The sequence below is a fragment of the Papaver somniferum genome, chromosome 2 (assembly GCF_003573695.1).
Source record: "Papaver somniferum cultivar HN1 chromosome 2, ASM357369v1, whole genome shotgun sequence".
In the NCBI taxonomy this organism is placed as follows: Eukaryota; Viridiplantae; Streptophyta; class Magnoliopsida; order Ranunculales; family Papaveraceae; genus Papaver; species Papaver somniferum.
Window position 1 is genome coordinate 63,589,956 of NC_039359.1, and position 24,354 is coordinate 63,614,309.

The window sequence follows — 24,354 nt, forward strand, 5'->3', positions numbered from 1 at the left end:
GGTTCGTTATCACTGGGAAAAACAACCATATATGTTATGCAAAGACTGTTTTACTATAGATCATGATGATGAGGAATGTGAGAATACTTCTTTGGATTTAGAAATTCGGAAATATACAAATGAATAATATGTTACTTATCGTCATAATCTTGTAAAAGCTTATGGAGTTGAAATAACTGAAGACCTAGATCTGTTGCTGCAAAGGGTTTGTGAAGCAAGTCAGAGGCAACTACAAGAACAAGAAAAGGCTGAAAAACAAGAAGAAGAAAGGAGAGGTAAGAGGTCAAGAAGTGAAGATCAAGAAGAAGATGCTGGTACCAGAATTACTCTCATCCCTATGTTACAGGCATATGATATTACACAAACATTATTGGTCAAATTACTGGATAAACTGATATATTAGAACATTTTGATGGGATGGAGCATGACTTGGCTGAAAAAGGTGAACCACCTGCAAGAGAGTACTCACATGAAATGACTGAGGCTATTGCTAATTTGGTAATTAAAACTTTACCCTTTGTTTTGCACTCTAAGTTTTTTTTTTCTTCCTCTCACAATCTTTCTGCAAATATGAAAGTCTTAGCTTGGAATGTCCAAGATTTAGCAAAAAAGTTCACCCGAGACCAACTTTTTGGTATTGTTAGGAAACAGTCTCCTGAATTTTTGTTTCTTTCAGAAACAAAAGTTGATAGTGATAAGACGATCTCTATATCAAATTCTTTAAGTTACTGTAACTATGTTCATATGGATAGGGTAGGCCTGGCTGGTGGTCTAATTCTAATGTGGAAAGATGGAGTCCATTGTGAAGTTCAGGATGTCTCCAATAGTATGATGCATGTAGTCACCAAAATAGATCATAGTAAACCGGATGTTCTTATTACTTTTATATATGGTTCCACATACTTTGATAAGAAAAAAGAACAACGGGATTTTCTGTTAAGAATTAGTGAAAACATCCTGCAACCTTGGTTAGTAATAGGTGATTTGAATTTCCACATGCATGATTTATCTGAAACTATGAACTATTCTGTTGAAGATAGGTATATTCAAGACAAAATAAATATCTGTGGTCTCATGGATATTGGTTATAGTGGTAAGCATTACACTTGGACCAGTAACAGTTCTGAAACTGGAAGTAGAAAGTCTAGAATTGATATGGTCATAGGTAACAGCTACTGGTGTAACTCTTTCCCCCAAGCTAAGATTATGCACTTAGTTCAGGCTGGCTCTGATTATTTTATTAATTTCACAAATTCTTAGAAGTAATACCTGGAGGCCTTTCAAATTCTTTGCCATGTGGATGAAACACTCTGCTTTTAAAACTCAATTATCTATACACTACACCAAATTCCTGGATTAGTAACAGGAATTCGTATAGGCTGCGAAGCCGTTACAAATTTCCCGTTAGAATTGGCCGTTACAAAATTTTTAAAAATTCGTAAGAAGTCCAAGCCGTTACGAATTTTATTACAGGCGTGCAACTCACACGCTTGGTCACACTTGGGTCGTCACACCTTGAGTATGTGCGTGTGCGACTCACACGCCTTGCATTATATTTGCACCCACGCTTGGTTATACGAGAGGATATTTCCTCCCACGAGTGTGCCATTCACATGGGTGAATTCCATGGATAAGCTAGTAGTGGACAGAAATCGAGTTTCACTTTCATCTAACTTTTTTCTCTCTTCTGGTCTGCGTATGTTCAGGCGATAAAACTAGGGTTTAGATAACTTTCAATCATCGATCGTATTAGCCGAGAAACATCACAAAAATCTCTTTAATCTTCTCAATACCTTTCAATCATCGATCTGTGTAAGTGTTAATCGTTACAAGTTTTTCTATTTTTAGGTTTTTTTTTTAATCGATCTGTTTTTTAGGGCTTCATTTCTATGAACCTAAGTGATTGAGGGAGTTTAAGGGTGAGAGAAATAGGTTTCTTATGTTCTTACTGATTGAAGATTGGAAGTAAGATTCAACCTTGATTATTCATATTTTCAAACAGTTGAAAATTATATAACTTGCTCAACGATTATGTCCCTAAAGCGTCATCAATTTTGTTGTTTGATCAAGTATTGAGATTTTAGGGTTTCTGTAGAATTTGATTTCATATCTGCCTGACTCTGAATCATGATAAAAATTGAAATCTAAGTATTGATGTGATTAGAGAATCCTTAGAAATGGTTGAACACCAAGAATCTTAGATTTCTTTTGAAGTTTTTTTTTATAATTTCTTGCTGCTGGTTCGAATGGAACTATGCTAGGGGTTGGAATTAAATTTGTTGTGATACCACATGATACTGTAATTTTTAGATTGATATGATAATTGATTGAACTGAAATTCGCAGCAATACTTCAGATAATGAACTGTGTCAGGTGACATTTCGACACGATGCTAGGGCACTTTAAGGAATGAACTGTTATAAGGTTCTTCTCGTGAAATTCAGTTCTTTGAAAGATGAACCAATTGGGTTATTAAGTGTACTGTTATGAGATACTAATGTAAGACATACCTATTACAGTATCTTTTGTTCAATACTCTTGGCCAATTCTATTTTTTTTTTCCAGAAATCTTGACATTATACATCTTAAACTAGCCTAAGATTCTACTGATAAGTGTTAGCACATCATTTGAACAAGAAGTCCAACACGACAATTGATATTGCAGTTAAAACTATGCAATTTTGAAAAGTACCAGCTTGTATAGCAACTATCTGGCACTCTTGGCAGTTCTTTTTCTCAAATATTTTGACAACTTACAACTTGAATTAGAAACTACTAATCTGCAGAGGATGATCTTGCTTGAATTGGAGTTGAGTTGATTAAATTATGATGATTTTAGTGTTTAATATCATATCTGGAAATTTTCTTGTACATGCGGTGAGTAGACATCTTTATGAACATTTATAGATAGGTTAGAGATCGTTTTATTTCATGGCACTTTAACGAAAATTGTAGAGGAGACTGTTATATTTCTTAAGAACTTTTGGGTATTTATTTTGTGTCAACGATGAATGTTTTATGCACCCTGAAACTTAGACCCTCGTGTTGTTTTCAAGAATGTTAGAAGTAGAAGATGAAGCAAGTTTTAATCAAACTGCACTGTGCAGGTTGTCTTGTATGATTAGGTGTCCCTGGATTTCAGTTGGCGGACTACGAAGACTGAGGTTTGAGTAGCTGGAGTTGATGTGGGAATTTATATTACTCTTTTGCAACCATTAATGTCTCTTTTACAAAATTACGTTTATGCTTTTCAGAGATTTTGTCATATATGTCTCTTAATCTAGATTTTGTCTCATATATGTCTCTTTTGAACAAGAATTCCAGCACGATATTCGATTTCGCAGTTAAGATTATTTAATTTGAAGTGTGCCAGCTTGTGTATCAACTGTCCTGCACTTTGGAAGTTTTGTTTTCAAGAAGTATGACAACTTACAACTTGTTTTGGCCTTAGTTTCTCATGTAGGGTTTACAGCACATTGAATTACCAATCTATAGAGATTTTTGTTTGATTTTAGAGTCTATCATGAAATCTGGAATTTACTCGTAACTCCAGTGAGTAGGCATCTTTATGGTCTTTATAGGTATGCTAGAGCTTGACTTAGTACATGTTGTCTTAACGAAAATTATAGAGGAGTTTGCTATCTTTCTAAAGAGCTATTGGGTGTTTAATCTGAATCAAGGGTGATTATTTTATACACCCCGAACCCTAGACCCTCGTGCTGTTTACAAGAGCGTTAGAGATTGAAAGTGAAGTGAGTTATAATCAAACTGCATTGTGCAGGTCTTACTCCATATACATGGCTGCATTTGCGTGCGTTGATTTTCTTTGATGGACATCATTAGCTTCACTTAATAGATGTTTACATACTATCTTGTTGTTTTATATCCTCAGAAGTTTTGGAGCTTCTGAGACCATCTGCTAGATATACAGTGTCAAAAGGTATGTTGTTGTATCTGTGTTTGTTTTCATCCCCTTCATCCGAGTTTGGGCAGTGCGAATCCCTTAGTTCTGACCACGTTGCTTTCTTGAAAACAAACTTTTGGATGATCATAGATCATTTCAATATGTGTTTTTAATTAAGGTTGTCTATGTTCCATGCGCCGTGTCTGTTAGAAGTGTGGACAGTTCAAAACATTACCGGCTTTAGAATAGAAAACTGATCTGGACTTGGAGCAACAACCAAGTATTACCTTAATGTTTTTATACTTGTTTGCATGACAACTAATCTTATAGTGCTATCACTCTATAGGCATTGATACTTTCATAAAAGTGTATATTATATTTCTGAGCAATGTCTATCATATTGGATGCAGCAGATGCTGGCGATTTCAGTGATCGTGAAAAAGGTAGATATACCCTGATCAAAGATTCAGATGACCACCCTCTAGGATTGTATGATAAAACTCTTCCGTGTTTTGGCTGTGGGATTGGATGGTTCTCGTAAGTCTTTCTCTCTCATGTTGTTCCTCTCGTACTGTCTGTCTCTCTTATTGCATCATTATCATTGTATATCTAAAAATCTAAGATACAAAACAAATTGGTGTTACATTTTGCAGGATTGCATTTATCAGTTGGCTCGAACGTGCCCAGCACCTCAAGAGATGTAGCCTCGCATACTCCATGCGGTGTTTCTGCTTCACCTAAAATAGGTTCACATGCTGCGACAAGTTCACCTGTTGGGAATACTGTATCACCAGCTGCGACAAGTTCACCTGTTGGGAATACTCAATCACCAGCTTCATCAAGAGTACGTGGTTTTCCGCTTTGTTCATTACTGGACTACGAGGGTGAAGTAAGTGCAACTGGTGAGCTATGTACTGGTTCTTTATCTAATCAGTTTCATGGAGATCCTATACCTATACATCTTTCCAAGGTATGTATCGATGATATTCTTAAGCCAGATGCAAACATTATGAGATCTAACAAGTATGCAGCGACCTTCAGAGATGTTGGAATTGTCCTGTGCAATTATTTACTATATTTATGTTATTGACTCATTGTCCTGTAGTTTTAGCACTCATTGTCTGCATTTTATTTGTAATTGACTTTGTAATTGCAGACTTTGCGAGTTGCCTGGCTCAGATGACGATAATTTTTATGAGAAGCTTCTAGTATCTGGTCTCAAAGTGGATGGGCTAGAATGACAATCTTGTTTCCAACCTTTTCCAGTGGTTAGTAAATTTTCTATCTGCTGTTACACCTATGCTTGTTTGCATTTACTTGCTGCGTATTTTGAACATTATTTCTTCCAGTTTACTTGTCATAATAATGCAACCTGTTGTATTATGCAGGATTGCCTACTGCCTACATCGAGTTTTTTGATGCCCAATCTTTCAACAAACCAAGCCTGCAAAGGATATATAACTTAGTTGTGGTTAGTCGAATGATGCTCTATTTGATCAGAAAGGGTGGAGAACAAAGCATCTTCAAGATTTGTAAGTTGCAGTTATTCAAGTTTTGTAAGCAGTTAGTAAGTTTCTGTTTTCCGTTAGAAATGTGGAACCTTCCATGTATTCCCTTAGAAATCTGATACTTGACAAAAAAAAAAAATTTGGTAGTTAGAGAAATTTCAGTAAAATTTGGTACTTACAAAAATTTCAATTATATTTTTATATGAATGTGATATGAATAGATTGTTGAGTGTGGATGATGAATGTATTGAAATGTGTATGCAGGGTTTTGCATTTAGAATTCCGGCTTATTTCCGGCGGAAAATGAACTGCCAGTTAGCCTTGACCTGGCAGTAATTTTTTCATGTGACAAAAAAGTTCGTAACGGCTAAAACCTGTTTCAATTTTCTGAGTCGTAATGGTTCGTGTCTGTTACTAAACTGCCACGTAGTAACGGCTCCTACGTGTTCGACTGGGTTGTTACAAAAAAGTCGTAACGGCTCTCAGCTGTTACCACGTGGCATTTCGAAAAGGCTCACCTCTGTTACGAACCCCGTTGCGACACAAAATTTGTAACGGCCCCACTGCCGTTGCGAGAAAATTGTAATACGCCCTTTTGAAACAGGCGAGGGCCGTTACAACCCCGATTCGTAACGGTTTGACTCTGTTTCTAATCCCAAAATTTGGTGTAGTGATAGCATGGTCTACTAATGTTTCGGGTTCTGCAGGATTTCAATTGATTACTAAACAACATAGTACAAGGAAAAGACTTTCTCACTGGAATAAAATTGAGTTTGGTGACATTGATAGAAATATCAATAACTTACAAACTCAACTTGAGGTAGCCCAGAATGATCTAAATTCTATATCTCAGCATGATAACATTGTTACTCTCACTAGAAAGCTAGAGGAATGGTTTAACATTAAGGGTGATTTTTATAAACAAAAATCTGGGGACACTCTCATCACTGATATAGATCAAAATACCAAATATTTTCACACTTTAGCTAACAGAAGAATGTTTAGGAAAAATATTGAGTGCTTATGTGACAGTAATGGTGTTTGGTATAATGATGATGAGGATATTGCAAGTATGCTTGTCATCCATTTTGAGCAGGTAAGTAAAACTTCTAATCCTAGTTTTACTGATGTAACTTTTGACATCATCCCTATTGTTATTACTTCTCAAGATAATTCTCAACTCAACAGAATCCCTTCTACTGATGAAATCTTTCAAACTATTAAGAATATGAATGATTGGGGATCACTTGGACCTGATGGATTCCAATCTGGTTTTTATAAATACAATTGGGATATTGTAGGCCAAGATGTTACTAATGTTGTACAAGGTTTTTTTGAAACTGGTTTTTTGCCAACAACTTTCAATAAAACTTTTCTTAGTTTGATTCCTAAACTACTAAACTTGTTGATTTCAGACCTATAGGCTTGTGCAACACTATTTATAAAGTTATCTCTAAGATAATGGATGATAGAATTAAACCTCACTTAAACATATGATCTCTCCCTATGAAGATGCTTTTGTTCCAGGTAGAGATATACATGACAACATTATTGTAGATCATGAGATGATTCACTATGAAGCATAAAGAAGGATAAAGAGGTACTATGGCTTTAAAACTTGATCTTTCTAAAGCCTTTGATATAATAGAATGGCCTTTTTTTGATAGAAATTCTTAGAAGTTTTGGATTTGATGAGAAATTCTGTGGCTATATAAATCAGGGCATTTCTACTACTCAAATTTCTGTTCTCTTAAATGGTTCTCCTACTCATGGTTTTAACCCATCTAGAGGCATCATACGAGGTGATCCCTTATCACCTTATCTTTTCATTATATGTATGAAATTTTTATCTAAGCTGTTATTAAATGCTGAAACTAATCATCAAATTTCAGGAGTTAAAGTAGCTAGGAATGCTCTTGGTATTACCCATCTAATGTTTGTTGATGATATTCTCATCTTTGTACAAGCTGACATGCATAATATTGCTGGTATTATGAATACTCTTGATTACTTTGGAAGTGTTTCTGGTCAAATTCTCAACTTAGATAAGTCAAGTGTTTACTTTAGTCATAATCTTAGTCCTAGTTCTAGAGACATTCTTGCTAGAAAACTTAAAATGACTGAAATGAAGGACATTGATACTTATTTGGGTGTTACTTTGTTGATAGGGAGAAACAAGACCAAAGCTTTTAGGATACTGATTCAATCTTTTGGTTCTAGACTTAAGACTTGGAAAGGAAAAACTATGAATCATTCTGCTAGAACTGTCATCGTTAAAAATGTTTTAAATGCCTTGCCTACTTATCAGAGGGTTGTTTTAGAATTCCTAAAACTATGATTTATCAAATGGATGCTACCCAAACACATTTCAGATGGGGACATAGTAGTAATAGAGGTATTTGTTTGATAGGATGGAATAAACTAAGTATTCCTAAATATTTGGGAGGTATGGGTTTTAGATACCTTGAACAATTTAATACTGTTATGTTAAATAAGTTGGCTTGAAGTGCTTGTAATGATGAAAATTCCCTTTGTATGAAAATTGTTAGAGCTAAATATGGTAAATATGGCAGTTTGCTCCATCTAGATAAGTTAAAAGATAATTCTTCTTGGCTTTGGAGAAGTATTTATGCTGGTATTGAGGTTGTGCAACAATACTCTATGTGGATAGTTCAGTGCGGCACAAAAATTAATATATGGCTTGATAATTGGATTATTGGATTCAATAGTCCACCTGTCCCAATTATGGGTCTTTCTAGCCTGTTATGTTACACTTTAGTTTGTGATCTTTTTCTACCTGGTACTATAATTTGGAATGAACCGCTTACCTGTTCTATCTTTAATCAAGATACCTCAACTTCTATCCTAAATATGCTTATTCCTTTTTACTAGAGAAGATTATCTGATTTGGAATCCTGACAGGAAGGGTCACTGTTAAGAGTGCTTACAATACTCTTTGTGCTAATTATGATAACAATTCTATTGCTGGTGATAACACTCCTAAGGATGCTTGGAAATAACTGTGGCACTATAAAGTTCCTCATAGAGTCCAACTCTTTTTCTGGAAATGCTTAAAGAATATTGTTCCTGTTAGAGTCATACTTGCTAGTTATATCCCTGAAATAGAGCCCCATTGTAAATTGTGTAATCATAGTCTTGAAACCATTAATCATTTGCTGGTTGAATGTGACTATGCTAGAGACATATGTAATTATTTAAATGTTGATATTATTTCTCTTACTTAACAGTTCAATTCTTTCTAGTCTTGGGTAATATCTTGGTTTATTACAGGTGAAGATTTTCAGAATGGCTACAGAAATGATATTTGTGTGATTAAGTTATAACGTGCATTGTCTGGTATATATGGAAGGACAGGTGTAATCTGATTCTTCAGGATATTGTTCCTAATAGGAACAATACTCTCATTACAATACAACATTTGTTTCAACAATGTATCTGCTATTACTTCTTATAATGTTAACATGCAATGCAGCATTCTCATCAAGGAATGGATTCCCCTAGAGGAAGGATATGTTAAAATAAATACAGATGTTTCATATACACATGACTGAAACTAGGAAAGGTAATGTTTGATTAATTGTGCGTAATGATGCAGGAAATGAGGTAGGAGTTAAAGGCTTTCAATTAGAGGAAGAGGTAGATCCAGATGTGGGAGCTGAACATTTTGAATGCAAATCTCTAGTCATGGCAGTAGATTGGATGGTGGAGCGTGATTTTAAGAAAGTAATCTTTGAGATGGACTGTGTGAATGTGGTGAACTCTATTAACAGTGGAGAATCCCAAGTGCACTGGTTTAATCAACATTTAATTTCTGCAATCGAGAACAAGTTTTTCAGTAATAATTTCTGGTTTTGCAAGTTAGTCAATAGGCTAGGTAACAGTGTTGCTCATGCACTTGCAAGAAAGACTAGGGCTGTCAATGGATGCTAACGTAATGGATATTGGCTCTGCCGCTGCCGTTACCATTAAAATTAGCGAATGTCCGATATCTTTTAAGTTCCTATGGAAATATGAAATTCAGTTCCATTACCGTTACGTTGGAAATACCGGATAACCGATATTTTTCCAATAAGTTTCGTTAACTTATCCAACTCTAATTTGGCTTCCCCAGTTTCGATCAATAGCCGTGTCTTCTACTGAATTCACAATCTGAGCCATACCCATATCTCAAATTACTGAGAAACAAACACTGGACCTATTTGAATCATCTTTGCTACTAATCAACCACAATAGCAGAACCATCCCCTCTTAAAAAACGGATCCAGATTTGATTCCAACACAAACTCATCCATCCAATTTATTGTCTTTTCTTTACTCAATTCCTTGCTGTAAAATCAAACTGGATACAAACCCATCCCTGATTTCTTCTCAACCTCGTCATTTATTCATCAATCAATCTCTGTAACCCATATGAACATCAACAACAACAACTTTTTCTTCTTGCTTCATTCAAAATGAATATGACAATTCAAATTCTGTGTTTTCGTATCCAAAATTAAGCCAAACTCTTCACTAAATCAAACTAACTCTCCATCAAATTCTAATTTTACAAATAAATTCTGAAACCCTAAATTAAATTTCAAAATCAAAATTGAACTGAAAATATAGTTTAAGAGAAACCATAGAAAAGAGATGAGGAGATGATGTTGGTTACTAAGAATCTAAGAAAAACTAATGTCTAATAAGCAGAAGAATAAGATTCAGAGGAGATGAGGATAAGAATACATGAACGAGTACCAAATCGGTAGGGGTGTTTTCTTAGTTTCTCTCGTTGTGAATGAAAATATAGGTGGACTAAAGGCTAAACGGATTAATGGGTATACACATTATCGGATGTCGTAAATAAGCCTAACAGAAACACCCAATTCCACTACCGTTACCTTAAGAGGAAAATATCCGATAGGTTATCGGATACGGATATCCGTTTACCGATATGTCGGATGGTAACGGTAACGTATTACGGATATTCGGTTTCGGATATCGGATTTTGGACATCCATTGACAGGCCTGAGAAAGACTAGACCTGAAGCACTAAATTTTAGTTATGATTCCAATTTTCCTCCTGATATCACCAAATGTATTGAGAAAGACTATGTCTTTTATAACAGTTAATCAATAAATCCATCCTTTAGTATAAAAAAAACTACACGCTCTCATACTTTTTACTAAAAACCAGATTGAGCAAAAATAATCTAAAACTAGGGCTCAATTTTGTTGTCCCAAATTATTCGACTTATGGTAATTTTCTCTCTCGTGAAAACTTACAGAACATTAACTCATTTACTATCTCACTCTCCTGCTGTACAAAAAAAATTACTAAAAAAGGTACATATTTTCATTTATTCCTAAAACGGAATGATTAAAGATGGGCATGGGTGCATATTCTCGCTACGGTTATCAGTTTGTGTTGATCACCATAGTGCCTCGTCTAAACTACATTTCGTTGGTCCAATTGAATATACTAGATGTAACTTGACCATATGCGTACAACTTTAGCCTACATAATATGATTAATATGATGTGAAGAGTAGCGTACGTGCTATTGTGGACATATGTCCTTGTTTGGACTGCATTAGGAGGCACTAATAGACGAAAAATAAAGTATATAGGCTCTCAAGTTCAATGTTCCGAGGCAAATAGGTCCTTGGTGGTGAGGTAGTATACAAGTGACAGTGAATCTGATTTGATGATCATGAATACAGTGATGTTCATTAGACAAGCTTGGTGAAGCCCAACTAGCATTCCCTCGTTTCTGCCATAACTGCTGAAGTATAATCTAGTGGTTCTGCTGTTGGAAAATTGACGGTAAAACAGGGTGAAGAAAAGAATGTTGTAGTAGGGTTCAAGGCTCTAATGAAAGATTCTTTTCGACAATTATTCGACCATTTCCCAATTGAATTGGCGAGTACAAACAGGTCAATGAATATCGCCGTCAGGATACTTGAAGCTCCACAACAGTGTTAGATTCAAAGCTTATACGACCTTGATCCAACGAAGAACACACTGGTTTTGTTTCTGATGATGCTTGTAAGAAAGAAAACAGAGAGAGTTGAGATGTGTTTTTGAATGAAAACAAGTCTCCTATTTAAAGAGGAAATCACACCCTTTGGAGATGACTCTTCATCTCTACAGGTATCTTTTCAGAGTGAACAGGCGCGTCTCTTCCTTCAATGCGTCCGTTGGTGAAACGAGATTTCTGTTCAGTTTGCTAACTGACAATAGAAACCCTAGGAACAACCTAAATGCCTACAATTCAAGGGTTTGTTGAAAATATCCAACATTCTCCCCTTATTTTCAAAAAACCAAAATAAGGAATAAAAAGTTTTAAAACTGGAGTGGCTGCATCACCTAAGTGACTGCCTACGTACCCGAATGGGATCAAGCCAACGTAGTTCAAGCTAAGTTGAGACAAAGCATCATCGTGGAAACCAATACATAAATGATAGGTACCTTTTGGGTTTGAACCTCCACTTAGTCTAAGATATTCAAAGCTTTATTGAGGTCCTATGGTGAATTTAATCTTGAACCAAGTACCCCTTATGATAAAGCCGGAACCTCCACACATATTGATTTCAGGAAGTAGTGTGTTCCGTAGCTCGCACATTAGTGGCCCTGTGCTTTCTTCTGGATTCATGAGTCCTTTTCAGAGAACGGTCTTATTCTCATAGGAAACGGCCTGATTTCCAAATACGCATATAGGTAAGTCTCAAAGGTGTTTCTGCGAGACACCTTGTGATAAAAGTTAGACTTATTAAGGATTTTCATCCATCCCTAAGATCATGCAGAATCACTACACTAGAAGGACAGTGGGAAATTTTAGTTTTAGTGTACCATAACCACTGCAATAACTTGTTAGTACCACATTGAACTTAGTTTATCTTTTTCAAAATATAACATAAGTTGGGTTTCCGTTATTGGTGATCAAACTTCTTTCACAGACATGAGTCCCATCTCCTTACACTTTATTGAATGCACATCCTTTGGTAGACACTTTGTGAAAGGATCTGCCAAGTTCTTTTTCGATTCAATATAGTTTACTGCAACTACTCTCCTCTTGAGTAATTTTCTGACAATCTAATGTCTAAGACTAACATGTCTTGACTTTCCATTATAAGTCTTGTTTGAGACCTTATAGATCGTAGCCTGATTGTCACAGTTAATCATAACAGAAGGAGTTGGCTTCATCCATAATGGGATTTCTACTAGTAAATTTCTAAGCCATTCTGCCTCCTTACATGCATCTGTAAGTGCAATCAATTATGACAACATTGTTGAATCAAAAATGCAGGTCTTCTTCTTGTAACTTCAAGACACAACAACACCTCCCAATGTAAATATCCATCCACTAGTAGATTTGGATTTGGATTCTACATTGTTCCAGTTCGCATCACTGTATCCTTCTAATACATCAGGATATCTCTGGAAGTGTAAACCATAATTTATGGTTCCTTTCAAGTAAGCCAAAACTCTTGAAATTGCTTTCCAATGTTCAATTCTAGGGTTACTTAAGAAACAACATAGCACTCCCACTGCTTGGGCTGTGTCCGGTCTTGTGCAATGCATAGCATACATAAGACTGCCAACAACACTGGAATACTCAAGTTATTTATGAGCTCTATCAGTGTTCTTCATTAACTTCACACTAGGATCTAGAGGGCTAGGTGCTGGTTTGTCATCAAAATGACCATATTTCTTGAGAAATTTCCCAATGTAATGAGATTGGGTTAAGACCAACTCATCTCCGTTTCTTAGGATTTTAATTCCTAATATCACATCAGCCTCCCCTAGATCTTTCATGTCAAAGTTTGAACTAAGGAATTCTTAGTTTGTTCCACAATAGACAAGTCAGACCCAAAAATAAGCATGTCATCAACATACAAACAGAGAATCACGCACTCAGATTTATCTTGTTTACTATAGATACATTTATCATCATCATTTAAACAAAACCATATGACAAAGATACTTTGTCGAACTTCTCATGCCATTGCATTAGAGATTGCTTCAAGTCATAAAGAGATTTTAATAGTTTACACACTTTCTTCTCTTGGCCTGACAATATGAAACCTTCAGGTTGTTCCATATATATCTCTTCTTCTAAATCACCATTTAGAAAAGCGGTTTTGATATCCATTTGATGTATAACTAGCTTATGAATAGAAGCTAGTGCAATCAAGCAACGAATAGATGTGATTCGTGCAACAGGTGCATATGTATCAAAGTAATCAATACCATGTTGTTGTTTGTAACCCTTAGCAACCAATCTGGCCTTAAATTTATCAATGGTACCATCAACATTAAACTTTCTCTTGAATATCCATTTACATCCTATTCCCTTAGCACCAGGAGGTAAATCACAATATATCCAAGTTCCATTTGTCAAATGGGAATGCTTTTCATCATTGATAGCTTCTTTTCAGAAATTATCATCTCTGGAGCTTATTGCCTCTGCATAGGTTTTAGGATCACCTTCATCATGCATATTATACATGGTAGTGCTAAGAATTTCATTCTTATTACCCTCTACAAGATAATATTTGAATTCTGGGTCAGGATTTTTCTCTATTCTTCCTCTCTTAATTTTTCTAGGTTCAATATCTTCAGTAAGAACTAAAATATCATTGTTTTGTGTAGAGCAGGTAGGTTCATCATTGTTATCAGTCTCCATTGGTTCTAGACTTGGTGACAATGGGTTTTCAGTGGGTAGTGTCTGAGAACTTGTCCTTGTCATGCTTTCAAAAAATTCCACATCTACAGATTCTATAATCTCTAAAGTGTCAAGGATTAAACATCTGTAAGTAATACTATTAAGAGAGTATCCAACAAAAGAACATTTATAGGCCCTATTTCCTAGCTTTGGTCTTTTAGGTTCAGGTTTTCTAACATACTCTAGAAAACCCCATGCTTTTAGTCTTTTCAAATTAGGTTTTCTCTTAAAACATAATTCATAAGGGGAAATATTTTTATTTTTCAAAGGTGCCCTATTCAAAATACAGCATGCAGACAACATGGCTTCACCCCACAAAGAATTAGGCAAACCAGAACTAATAAGCATAGCATTAACCATGTCAATCAAAGTCCTATTCTTTCTTTCAGCAATACCATTTTGTTGAGGTGTATAAGGTGTAGTAAATTCATATATTAAACCATGCTCTTGACAAAATACAATAAATTCAGTAGAATAATATGCACCACCACGATTAGAACGTAACACTTTAATTTTCTGTTCTAATTGTGTTTCTACTTTGGCTTTGTAAAATTTATCAAAGACTTCATCCTTAGATTTCATCAAGTAAGTATAGGCATATCTAGTACTATCCTAAATAAAAGTGACATAATATTTATGTCCACCACGAGTAACATGACTTTTGAAATCACCAACATCACTACGCACTAATTCAAGTAAGGAAGAATTTCTTACAACAAACTTAAAGGATATCCTAGTTATCTTTGCTTGCACAAATATTTCACACTTAGAAACATTATCAAAATTGCAATTGGAAATTAATCCGAATTTATTCATGTTTCTAAGAGAACCATAATTCACATGTCCTAATCTAGCATGCCATAAATCAATAGAGTCAACAATATAAGCAGAACCATTATTCATTAAATTAAGTTTAACCATTCCGTTACAAGGGTATCCTTGTCCAACAAACTTTCCGTTTTGGACAGTACAAACTTATCGGATCCAAACTTAACCTCGAAACCTGCTTTGTTAACAAGGACTCCATAAACAAGGTTTTTACATATGTCTGAGACATGTAATACATTGGTAAGGGTAACAATCTTTCCAGAATTAAACTTGAGTTCAACAATGTCTTTGCCATGTACTTTACTAGGAAGACGATTTGCAGAAATCACATCTTCTCCTACAACAGGCTCATATGTCTTGTAAAGATTTCGGTCTTTACAGATATGAATGGTTGCACCAGTATCGTACCACCATCCACTTCCATGATCCGCAACAGTATTGGCCTCTTGCACAACAATGACAAGTTTAAAATCATCGACCATATTTTCTTCCTTATTCATTTGTTTCTTCTTTTGACGACAGTCATGAGCAATATGGTCGGTTTTCTTACAGAAGTAGCAAGGGCCCTTTTTCTTACCATTCTTGTTTGGATCTTGCTTCTTAAACTGAGAATTATTCTGAACTTTCAAAGAATTCGAAGTTTTTGATTCTTGCACATTATTAATCTTATAGTGATTTTCAGTTTGCTGACTATCCTTAATGTCACGCTTACGAGCATCCTCTTCAATGCGAAGATGACGTTGCAAGCCTTCTAAGTCATAGTCAGTTTCAGCATGCTTAAGTTTCTTATTGTAACTATTCCATGAAGGGGGAAGACGAGAAATAATAACCCCAAAAATGAATGAACTTAAAAGATCAATACCAGCATCTTTAAGATGATTAACAATAAGAAAACGATTACTGACCTGGGAAATGATAGACTTACTGTCAACCATTTTCCAATCCATAAAGTTGCAAATCAGGAACTTGTTGTTACTGGCCTCAAAAATCTTGTATTTGTTCTCCAGTGTAGTCCATAGTTCCTTCGATGTTCCATAAGTACGATGAGCATTGTAAACGTTCAACCCCAAAGCATTCAGAATATGACCTTGGCACATGAAATCATCTTCTTCACGCTTCTTTCGCCTTTTCTTTAATTCCTCATGGTCATTGTCAGTAGCAGCAGGAATGGCCTCTAACCCATCTTCCAGAATGTACCAAAGTTTCAGAAACATAAGATTGAATTTGAGAGTTTCCTGCCAGCGAGTAAAACCGTCTCCTTCAAATCGTTCTAACCTATTAAAATTCTGATTCATGACTTGCAGTGATTGCGCAACAGCCATTGACTATTCACCCTTCATGTCAATGGTAATTGTCGAAAAACTGTTGGAAAATTGACAGTAAAACAGGGTGAAGAAAAGAATGTTGTAGTAGGGTTCAAGGCTCTAATGAAAGATTATTTTCGATAATTATTTGACCCTTTCCCAATTGAGTTGGCGAGTACAAACAGGTCAATGAATATCGCCGTCAGGATACTTGAAGCCCCCCAACAGTGTTAGATTCAAAGCTTGTACGACCTTGATCCAACCAAGAACACACTGGTTTTGTTTCTGATGATGCTTGTAAGAAACAAAACAGAGAGAGTTGAGATGTGTTTTTGAATGAAAACAAGTCTCCTATTTAAAGAGGAAATCACACCCTTTGGAGATGACTCTTCATCTCTACAGGTATCTTTTCAGAGTGAACAAGCGCGTCTCTTCCTTCAATGCATCCATTGGTGAAACGAGATTTCTGTTCAGTTTCTAACTAACAATAGAAACCCTAGGAACAACCTAAATGCCTACAATTCAAGGGTTTGTTGAAAATATCCAACATCTGCTATATCATAGAGATGAAAGAACCCCCCTTCTTCGTTGCGCAGCACTGCTCCTGCTCCTTCCATGCCTTGGTTATTTCTAGACACGCCATCACAGTTGAGTTTAGGGATACCCGGTGGTGGAGGAGTCCAACCCGCAGAAGTAGTATAACGAGTAACACAGATGGTTGTTGTTGTGAACTGTTAAGGAGAGGCCCAGAGCTAATTGTGGTTGATGTATTTGAGCCCATAGGTAGTCGGAGGCTCCTTATGTGATTAGTAGCCTGATGTTGTTGAGGTGAATCATTAGCATGTCGAAAGTATGTTGTTTTTTTTTCTCTGTGAACCCATGTGTCATAGCGTGTAACAAATGTGAGTGGTGAATTCGGATGGTGGTTTTGGATTGTGAAATGAGATCACTAGTCTCTAGCACCGTAAGGAATTATCCAGTATCCTTGAGTGAAAAAAAGTTAAGGCTGAAAGTGATAAAAACACTGCGGAAATAGATATAAGATCCACCTGTTTTTATTTAATATTATTATTTATTTATTTTTGAACGTCACCTAGATCCTACTGTCCATGACATTCAGCAGAACCTTTTTCATTCTCTGTACTCTAATGTTTTTCCAGTTCTTTATAATTGGCCTGTCCAAAACTATCACCGGAACAAATCCAACGTCCGTGACACACATTCAAATTATAAAAAGGAGAAAACGGAAAGAGAAATGAACCAGTAAGTTAGAACTCGAGCAATATATTAATGGAATATATCCTTGTTCCATTTTTTTTCTTCCTCTTTGCTAATTATATATAACAATAATTAATTTATATCTGAAATAGATATATAGAAGAATAAGAATAATCAAATTCTGCGACACTTCCACGGCAATACAATTTAGAGAGTTAAAGTTATTTATACACCAGCACCTGCTCTTCCTAGTCTTGCTCTTAATATCTTCACTCCCATATATCTGCACATCACAAAGAATGTAATTCAGTCAGGAGTAAACAAAAATGAGTAGTTCTGTAAAGTTTGTCGGTGTCGGTATGACACGGCATGCAGTTAAAATGGAGTGACACCAGGAAATGATATACATACCTGCCCATCATCATAACAGTAGCTTGGGGATTTGTACCAGGTGAAAAAAGGAAAGTAGAGCCATCAATTACACGCAGGCCATGGATACCCATCACCTTATAATCAGAATCCACAACTTTCCCTACTTGACATCCACCATGATAATGCCATATTGTTATAACAGTGTCCTTGCAAAACTGTGCTAATGAAGTTGATGTATTTGCATGTCTTGGTATAAGGTTCACACTAGCATCCACACTCATATTACGCAGCATCGCCAGTGTCAACTTATCATCATTTGCCATCTTTACAAAGTTCTTTGACTTTACGATCTTTTGCATTGTACGCACAGCATTAACACAAGCTTTTGTGTCGCGCGGATGTGAGAAGTAGTTGAATGTGACACTGGGGTTGTCATCAACATTTGTATTGACCAAATTCAGTTGTCCTTTCGACAAGGGTCTTGATAGTTTTGATAACATAAATCCTCCTTGGAAATATTCATGCGGTAGGTCTTTCTTCTTCGAAATGAATGATTGAAGCGCTTTCGAAGTCCTCTGCTTTGGAGGAATGGTGGATAACTGCCCAATCTGTTACAAAAAATCATGGCAGTTAGAATGTTATTTAAGAACCAGCATGACACACATAACTCAATGGAACACCAGAAAGTTTACTAACCTCAGCTGACATGAGTCCATGGTGTCTGTGGATGCTATTCGGTTTCTCACCGTATCCGCTACTAGCCTCAATATAGAAGCCCCTCCTTGTGATACCGACAGTTTGAATCAAAGACTGCTCAACTGGCTTCTTTGTTGGTACAAAAAGGCCGGTCATTGGATTATCTGACATACCTTTGCCAACATGAACGTTATCGTGTACTACTGGTATATTAAACTTCTTTAGGTCTCGTTTGGGTCCTATACCACTTAGCAACATCATTTGAGGGCTACCCATTGCACCTGAGGACAACAAAACTTCACTTGATGCTCTCTTCTTAAGAAATGCTTTGTGCACCTTCCCTTTCTCATCCTTGAACAACACTCCTACGGCCTTCGGTTGCTTCACTGAATTCATCAAAATGCAAATTCATATTAATCGGTTTAGTCGCGATTTTGTATTGAAAAACTATTGAGCAGCACAAGATTTTACCTGTTTTGTCAAACATTATTTTCTGCACAGTTGCATATATCAAGACCTGGAGATTTTTGGGGTTTCCAGTAGCAAGCAATTCTGCAGCTGTACTACGGTGACCCTTCGCATCGAAGATTGTACCTCCAACTTTAGTTCCTTGAATATGCTCATACGAGTACCCGTTATAGGGGGTCATTCCAATATCTATCAGACCATCCCTTACTGCCTGTTGCCAAGGTGCAAGTTTTGGCCAGCGAACGATTTGCTTCTCCACCCATGGGTATGACTCCTCCACCAATTCCCTATCCCATCCTAGTTGCTTTATTTCACTGCATGTACATCCATCATCGTCAAACTTCAAATGATATAGAAAATAAATAAATTATCCCATGACATGACAGATTGACAGCAAAACTGAAAACGTGTGAAAAATTCATTCACAAATGGAAGGAATATATGGGTTGAATGGCTGGTCCTATAAAGAAATGGGCATTCATTGTAAGATAAGACTTCTCATCAGAACACTATTTAAATCAAAGTTGATGTAGGACCATTTAGGCCAGCCAGAATGTTGTTACCAAAGAGATGGTGCAGTGCAACAACATAAGGTGGTTAAAATGGAGTTGAAACAGCACACAGACTGGATCATATAGTTTGGCTAGAAAAAAGCCAACCATGAAAGTTCATATTTTCTCTCTTCAGGCTAAAGGTTCTCCTAAATCTAGAAATTTTCAGCAAAAATCATAAACTCTCCCAAGATGCCAATATTATTATTATTATCACAAACCATTAAATTCCATGTGACATAACATATAGGAGTACATTTTGATTCAGGTCCCACTGATATTACTACATTTCTCATTGAACATCACACACCAAATAGTAATTTTTAGTTGAAGAAAAAGCAAAACATATCTAACCACTTAATAACTTCTTTTATCTCCAATTAAGATACTGATGAATTTCGACTCGATAGATATCAACAACCAACGACATAAGTTATAACTATTTCACTCTTATAATTGACAAAGCTAAATCAAAAAGATAATCAAATGATCTAGTGGAAAATCTATCTAAATTGGTAATTACCGAGTTTAACTCTAGATTGTATTGCAATATACAGTAGATAGAATTGACATGACTTGAGAGTGAACCAGAACCAGAGATGGGCCACTGTTATGAATACACATTTATAACAAAATGCATTTATAGTGAAATCAAGAACCAAAACCAAGAGAACCAGAACCAAAATGGACCACTTCTCCTTATCTAATCAATAAGAGAGACAGACAGGTAGAGAAATGGGAGAGAGCATTTACAGTCATGGACTCATGGAGATGAAAATGGTTGTCTTATAGGCTAAGGGCAGCCATACCTTAATTTGTGAGTATGAATGAATACACATCTATCAAATCTAAACCATGTGCATGACTACTTTTCAATGTTGTGTTTCCCACCAATTAGCAACTCTAGTGGCTCTGCAAAACTCAAATTTGGTAGTTCCCATCACTTTTATGGGACTTGAATGCACCCATCATGTCTATGAATTTTGGAGAAAATTGTTTGGGCTGCTCTTGCACCACACATTGCTTGTAAAATATTAGAGTAGATACTTAAGGTGGCAAAATTGATAAGTAAATGAAAATTGGTAATGAAATGAAGTGATTTTAGTACCTTGAACTAGCTCTAGTATAAAATCCAGCATTGATACAAGTGCCTCCACCCAAGACCCTAGCTCTTGCATTAAAAACTCCATCAGTTGACATAAAAGCTTGAGATGCAGATGTTGGTGAAGTGTCTGCCAATGCTAAATGGAAGTTTTGCATGTAGGAAACATTATAATTTCTGAACGGTACACCTCCTCTTTCTAATAAAAGAACACTGAAATTCTGAGACAAGGTTGCTGCTAAGGGACAACCAGCTGTTCCACCTCCTATGATTATATAATCATACGTTCTATCTACACCGTTCGATGTCGATGATTGCGAAGACGACGATGAAGATGATGGGGAAGGGGATGAGAATGAACTTGCTTTTTTGATAAATGGGTATCTGTAGGGTGAGTGAACTTCTTCTTCAATTCCTGCAGTACACGTACAAAAATATTAGTATTTTATTTTCTCTGAGAGCAGAATACCAATTTATTACTGTTGTGAGATATTATTCTAGAAATAGTCAGAATGTAGTTAAAAAAACAAAATAAACAGATTTACTTCAAAACTATTAATAGATAAGCTACTCTTGAATTTTGGTAGAGAGTCTATACACTAGAGACTGTTTTTTTTCTTATTAATTTCAGTCACAGAAAGTAATCAACTCGAAAACTTCCGAAGAGACTAGAGACCAACCACATAAGTACCATGTTACTATGTTAGACTAAAGAAAAACTTGTTGAAACTAAATGGTGAACAGAAAGGGATGGTTGGGACACACAAATCCACCAAATAAACCATACAAATTACAGAAATAAGGTAAAACTAGCAGCTACATTCAAACAAATTAAGTCATTGTATTTGAATGTACTTAAAAAGAGATTTGCTCTTATAGGGGTATTTTCTTCAGGGAATTTCAAAATTTTAAACTGCAAGAAAAACAATTTTCAAAATAAAAAACTAATGATCTAAATCAACTCTCTTATAGCTCAATTTTGAAATGGAATTTGGATTTAAAGACTTGGGTTGATAGAAATATCTTCTCTAACACTCCATTCTTTCCAAATAGTATATAGTAGAAATTTCTTTTTTGCTCGATATAGTATATAGTAGAAATGACTGTAATTAATTAATTAGTTAACGTATAGAAATCTAAATAAGCGAAGAAGAGCAAGCTTAATTACTAGAAACTAGAACCAGCAAGAGATTGAAAGAGAGATAGAGAGAGAGAGTTAGAGGGAGAGGGAGAGAGCAAGACCTTGAGATCCAGAGAGAAAGTTGAAAGAGAGTAGAGCAAAGAAGATGGAAAGCCTTACTACAACGACCCTCACAGCAAAATCCATTAGAAAAAGAAGACCAGTCAGAGAGAAGAAATTCCCAAGAGAGAGTTGTTGATCTTCTTCCTCTCTCTCTATCTGTCTGTCTCTCTAGAATTTTCTCACTACTACCACCGCTACTACTGCTGCAGTAGTGTGTTGTCTCTCACTGGTTGGGTGTTGTTGAAAGAAATTATGTAAAAGTGTGTGGTGTGTGGACATTAATATATAGCAGAGGACTTCATGAACGTGAATACTGATGAGCTGAATTCTCTCTATGATTAATTTCAATAACACACAGGAAGGACAAATACAACTATACAACAAAAAAAATTCAAAAAAATGAAAAAGGAGAGAAAGAACTTGAATATGCATTAATGGCTGAAATGAATGCAGGCAGTTGGAGTTAGGAAACGGTGCTCTCTACTCTCTACAAACCACTTCTTTTCTTTCTTTCTAGTGAGTGTATTTTCATTCAACACTTTTCTCTCTACCATCTATATCCAGCTTGTCATGCCAGTTAAGAGTTAACATTTAATAAAAATGCATACGATGACCCTCTATGGTACAGCAATATGTAGTAGCTAGCCAGAGTAAAAGATAAGATATAACTTAGCTAGCAGCACATATACAGGTAGTAAATTTTTAAATATTCTCAAGTCAGTGACTCACTGCCTTGAGACCTAATAATCACTATGGTAATGGTAGTATGTATTTTTTTAAATCAATCAGGGAGCTAAGCCAACTAATAAATACGAGTTCAGCTGCCCCTGTTTGCCAATTGGCTCTAAAACTCTATTAAAGACCAGGTATTTTCTGCCCCTTTTTACCGAGAATCTTGGCTCGGCCGGTGGTTTCAACGGAGAAGTGGTGTAGCAACATGAAAATATTTTAGACAAGAGGCATTGAAGAGTAAAAGAAATTCTAAGATACCATTTGAATTAAGAAAACTTCCTAATGAACCTTTAACAAGTTCACTAGCACCATCTGTTTGAAAGGACTATATTTTTGTTGAAAATAAAGTTTCAGTTAATTTATTGAAATGAACAAAATATTTTATATATAAGTTTTCAGTTCCATTGGATAAATCCAATGAAACCTACTAAAATCATCTATGAACAGTATATAATAAACCTTGTAAAGAAGGAACTGGAGACGGATTCCATTCGTCATAATGACCTAAAGATAAATGAGTAATAGCATGAGATGAAGATAATTGAAAAGGTAACCTTTTTTTTTTTCTCTATTTGACAAGAATAACACATAGAATTTGATAGTTCGGAAGAATTCATAATAATATTCTTAGAAGAATGAAATTGATTGATAATTTTAACAGATGGGTGACCTAACCTACTATGCCAAATTTCTAGAGAAGCATGTAAGGCAGATAAAGCATGATGTAAGTTTGAGGAAGATATAAGATACAGATTGTTAGCTATTTTACCCTTTTCCAAGAGTGCATCTGTGGACAAGTCCCTAATCTTATATCATGTAGGATCTAGTCTAAAATAACACTTGTTATCTGAAGTAAACCGACCCACTGATAACAACTTATGTGATCATATCAATTACATGAAGTATGTTCTGCAACTAAAAACTAGTACTTTGATTATGTAAACTAGAGTTTCCAGTTAAAGAAATAGGTAAAGACTACCAATTCCGACTGAGTGCTTTCCCTTGTAAGTAGAAGTAATCTGCAATAATGAAGAATCACCAACCATGTGAGCTGAAGCTCCAGAATCAGACAACCATAAAGTTGAACTTGAAGGATCATCATTAACATTGGACTGAATTTGTACGTTGACTGGTAAAATCTCGAGGAGTACAAGTAGTTGAATTTCCATTATCCAAAGACTGAGGCTGATCAGAAATACTAACAAATCCAGAGTTTGATGGAAGATGATATCTAAAATGATAACTTGCATAATGACCTTTCTTTATGCATATTCGACAATCAACTTGTGATAGTTCAAACCTTCTAGATTCACCAATAGATGTAGAACCATTCTTTGTGTTATTATTACTTTGTAATCCATAGGAACTACTTATACTTTGTCCATTTTTATTACCATTTCCTCTTCCATAGAAATTTGATCCACTCTTTTTATTATTACCATTAGTATTTGTTGTAAAACCATTTCCAGAATTGGAACTTCCATTTCTTGCATAAAGACCTGAAGTGTTATGTGCATCAAATGTTGCAGTACTATCATGTTCTTGATCATCTAACCATTGCTCATGTGTGAAATCTTGCCTTCAATTCACCAAAAGAATATGAAGTATCTCTAATTTGAGCTGAGACAACAAAGTTGTCATACTCCCTCCCCAAACCATTAAGTATATGCATTATCAAATCAGATTCACTAACTTTCTCT

General features: G+C 35.6%; 1 protein-coding gene and 1 long non-coding RNA gene across 3 annotated transcripts; one reads left to right on the plus strand and one right to left on the minus strand.

Moving 5' to 3' along the window:
• The first annotated feature begins 1,679 nt into the window (after positions 1-1,679).
• On the plus strand, positions 1,680-5,602 carry LOC113353420. 2 transcript variants are annotated; one of them, XR_003361278.1, is made up of 6 exons: positions 1,680-1,812; positions 3,108-3,940; positions 4,318-4,441; positions 4,558-4,874; positions 5,061-5,172; positions 5,293-5,602. It is a non-coding gene; the product is annotated as an uncharacterized LOC113353420 (long non-coding RNA). The 2 variants fall into 2 exon arrangements; XR_003361277.1 differs by having other exon boundaries at positions 4,558-5,172; positions 5,293-5,566.
• An 11,934-nt stretch (positions 5,603-17,536) lies between these two features.
• On the minus strand, positions 17,537-22,335 carry LOC113347848 (protein HOTHEAD-like). Its single transcript, XM_026591529.1, has 6 exons — positions 21,922-22,335; positions 20,686-21,094; positions 19,030-19,340; positions 18,559-18,944; positions 17,902-18,470; positions 17,537-17,773 (listed from the first exon to the last, which is right to left on the minus strand). The coding sequence occupies exons 1-6, from the start codon at positions 22,004-22,006 to the stop codon at positions 17,716-17,718; spliced, it is 1,818 nt and encodes a 605-aa protein (XP_026447314.1). The 5' UTR covers positions 22,007-22,335; the 3' UTR covers positions 17,537-17,715.
• Between the last annotated feature and the right edge of the window lie 2,019 nt (positions 22,336-24,354).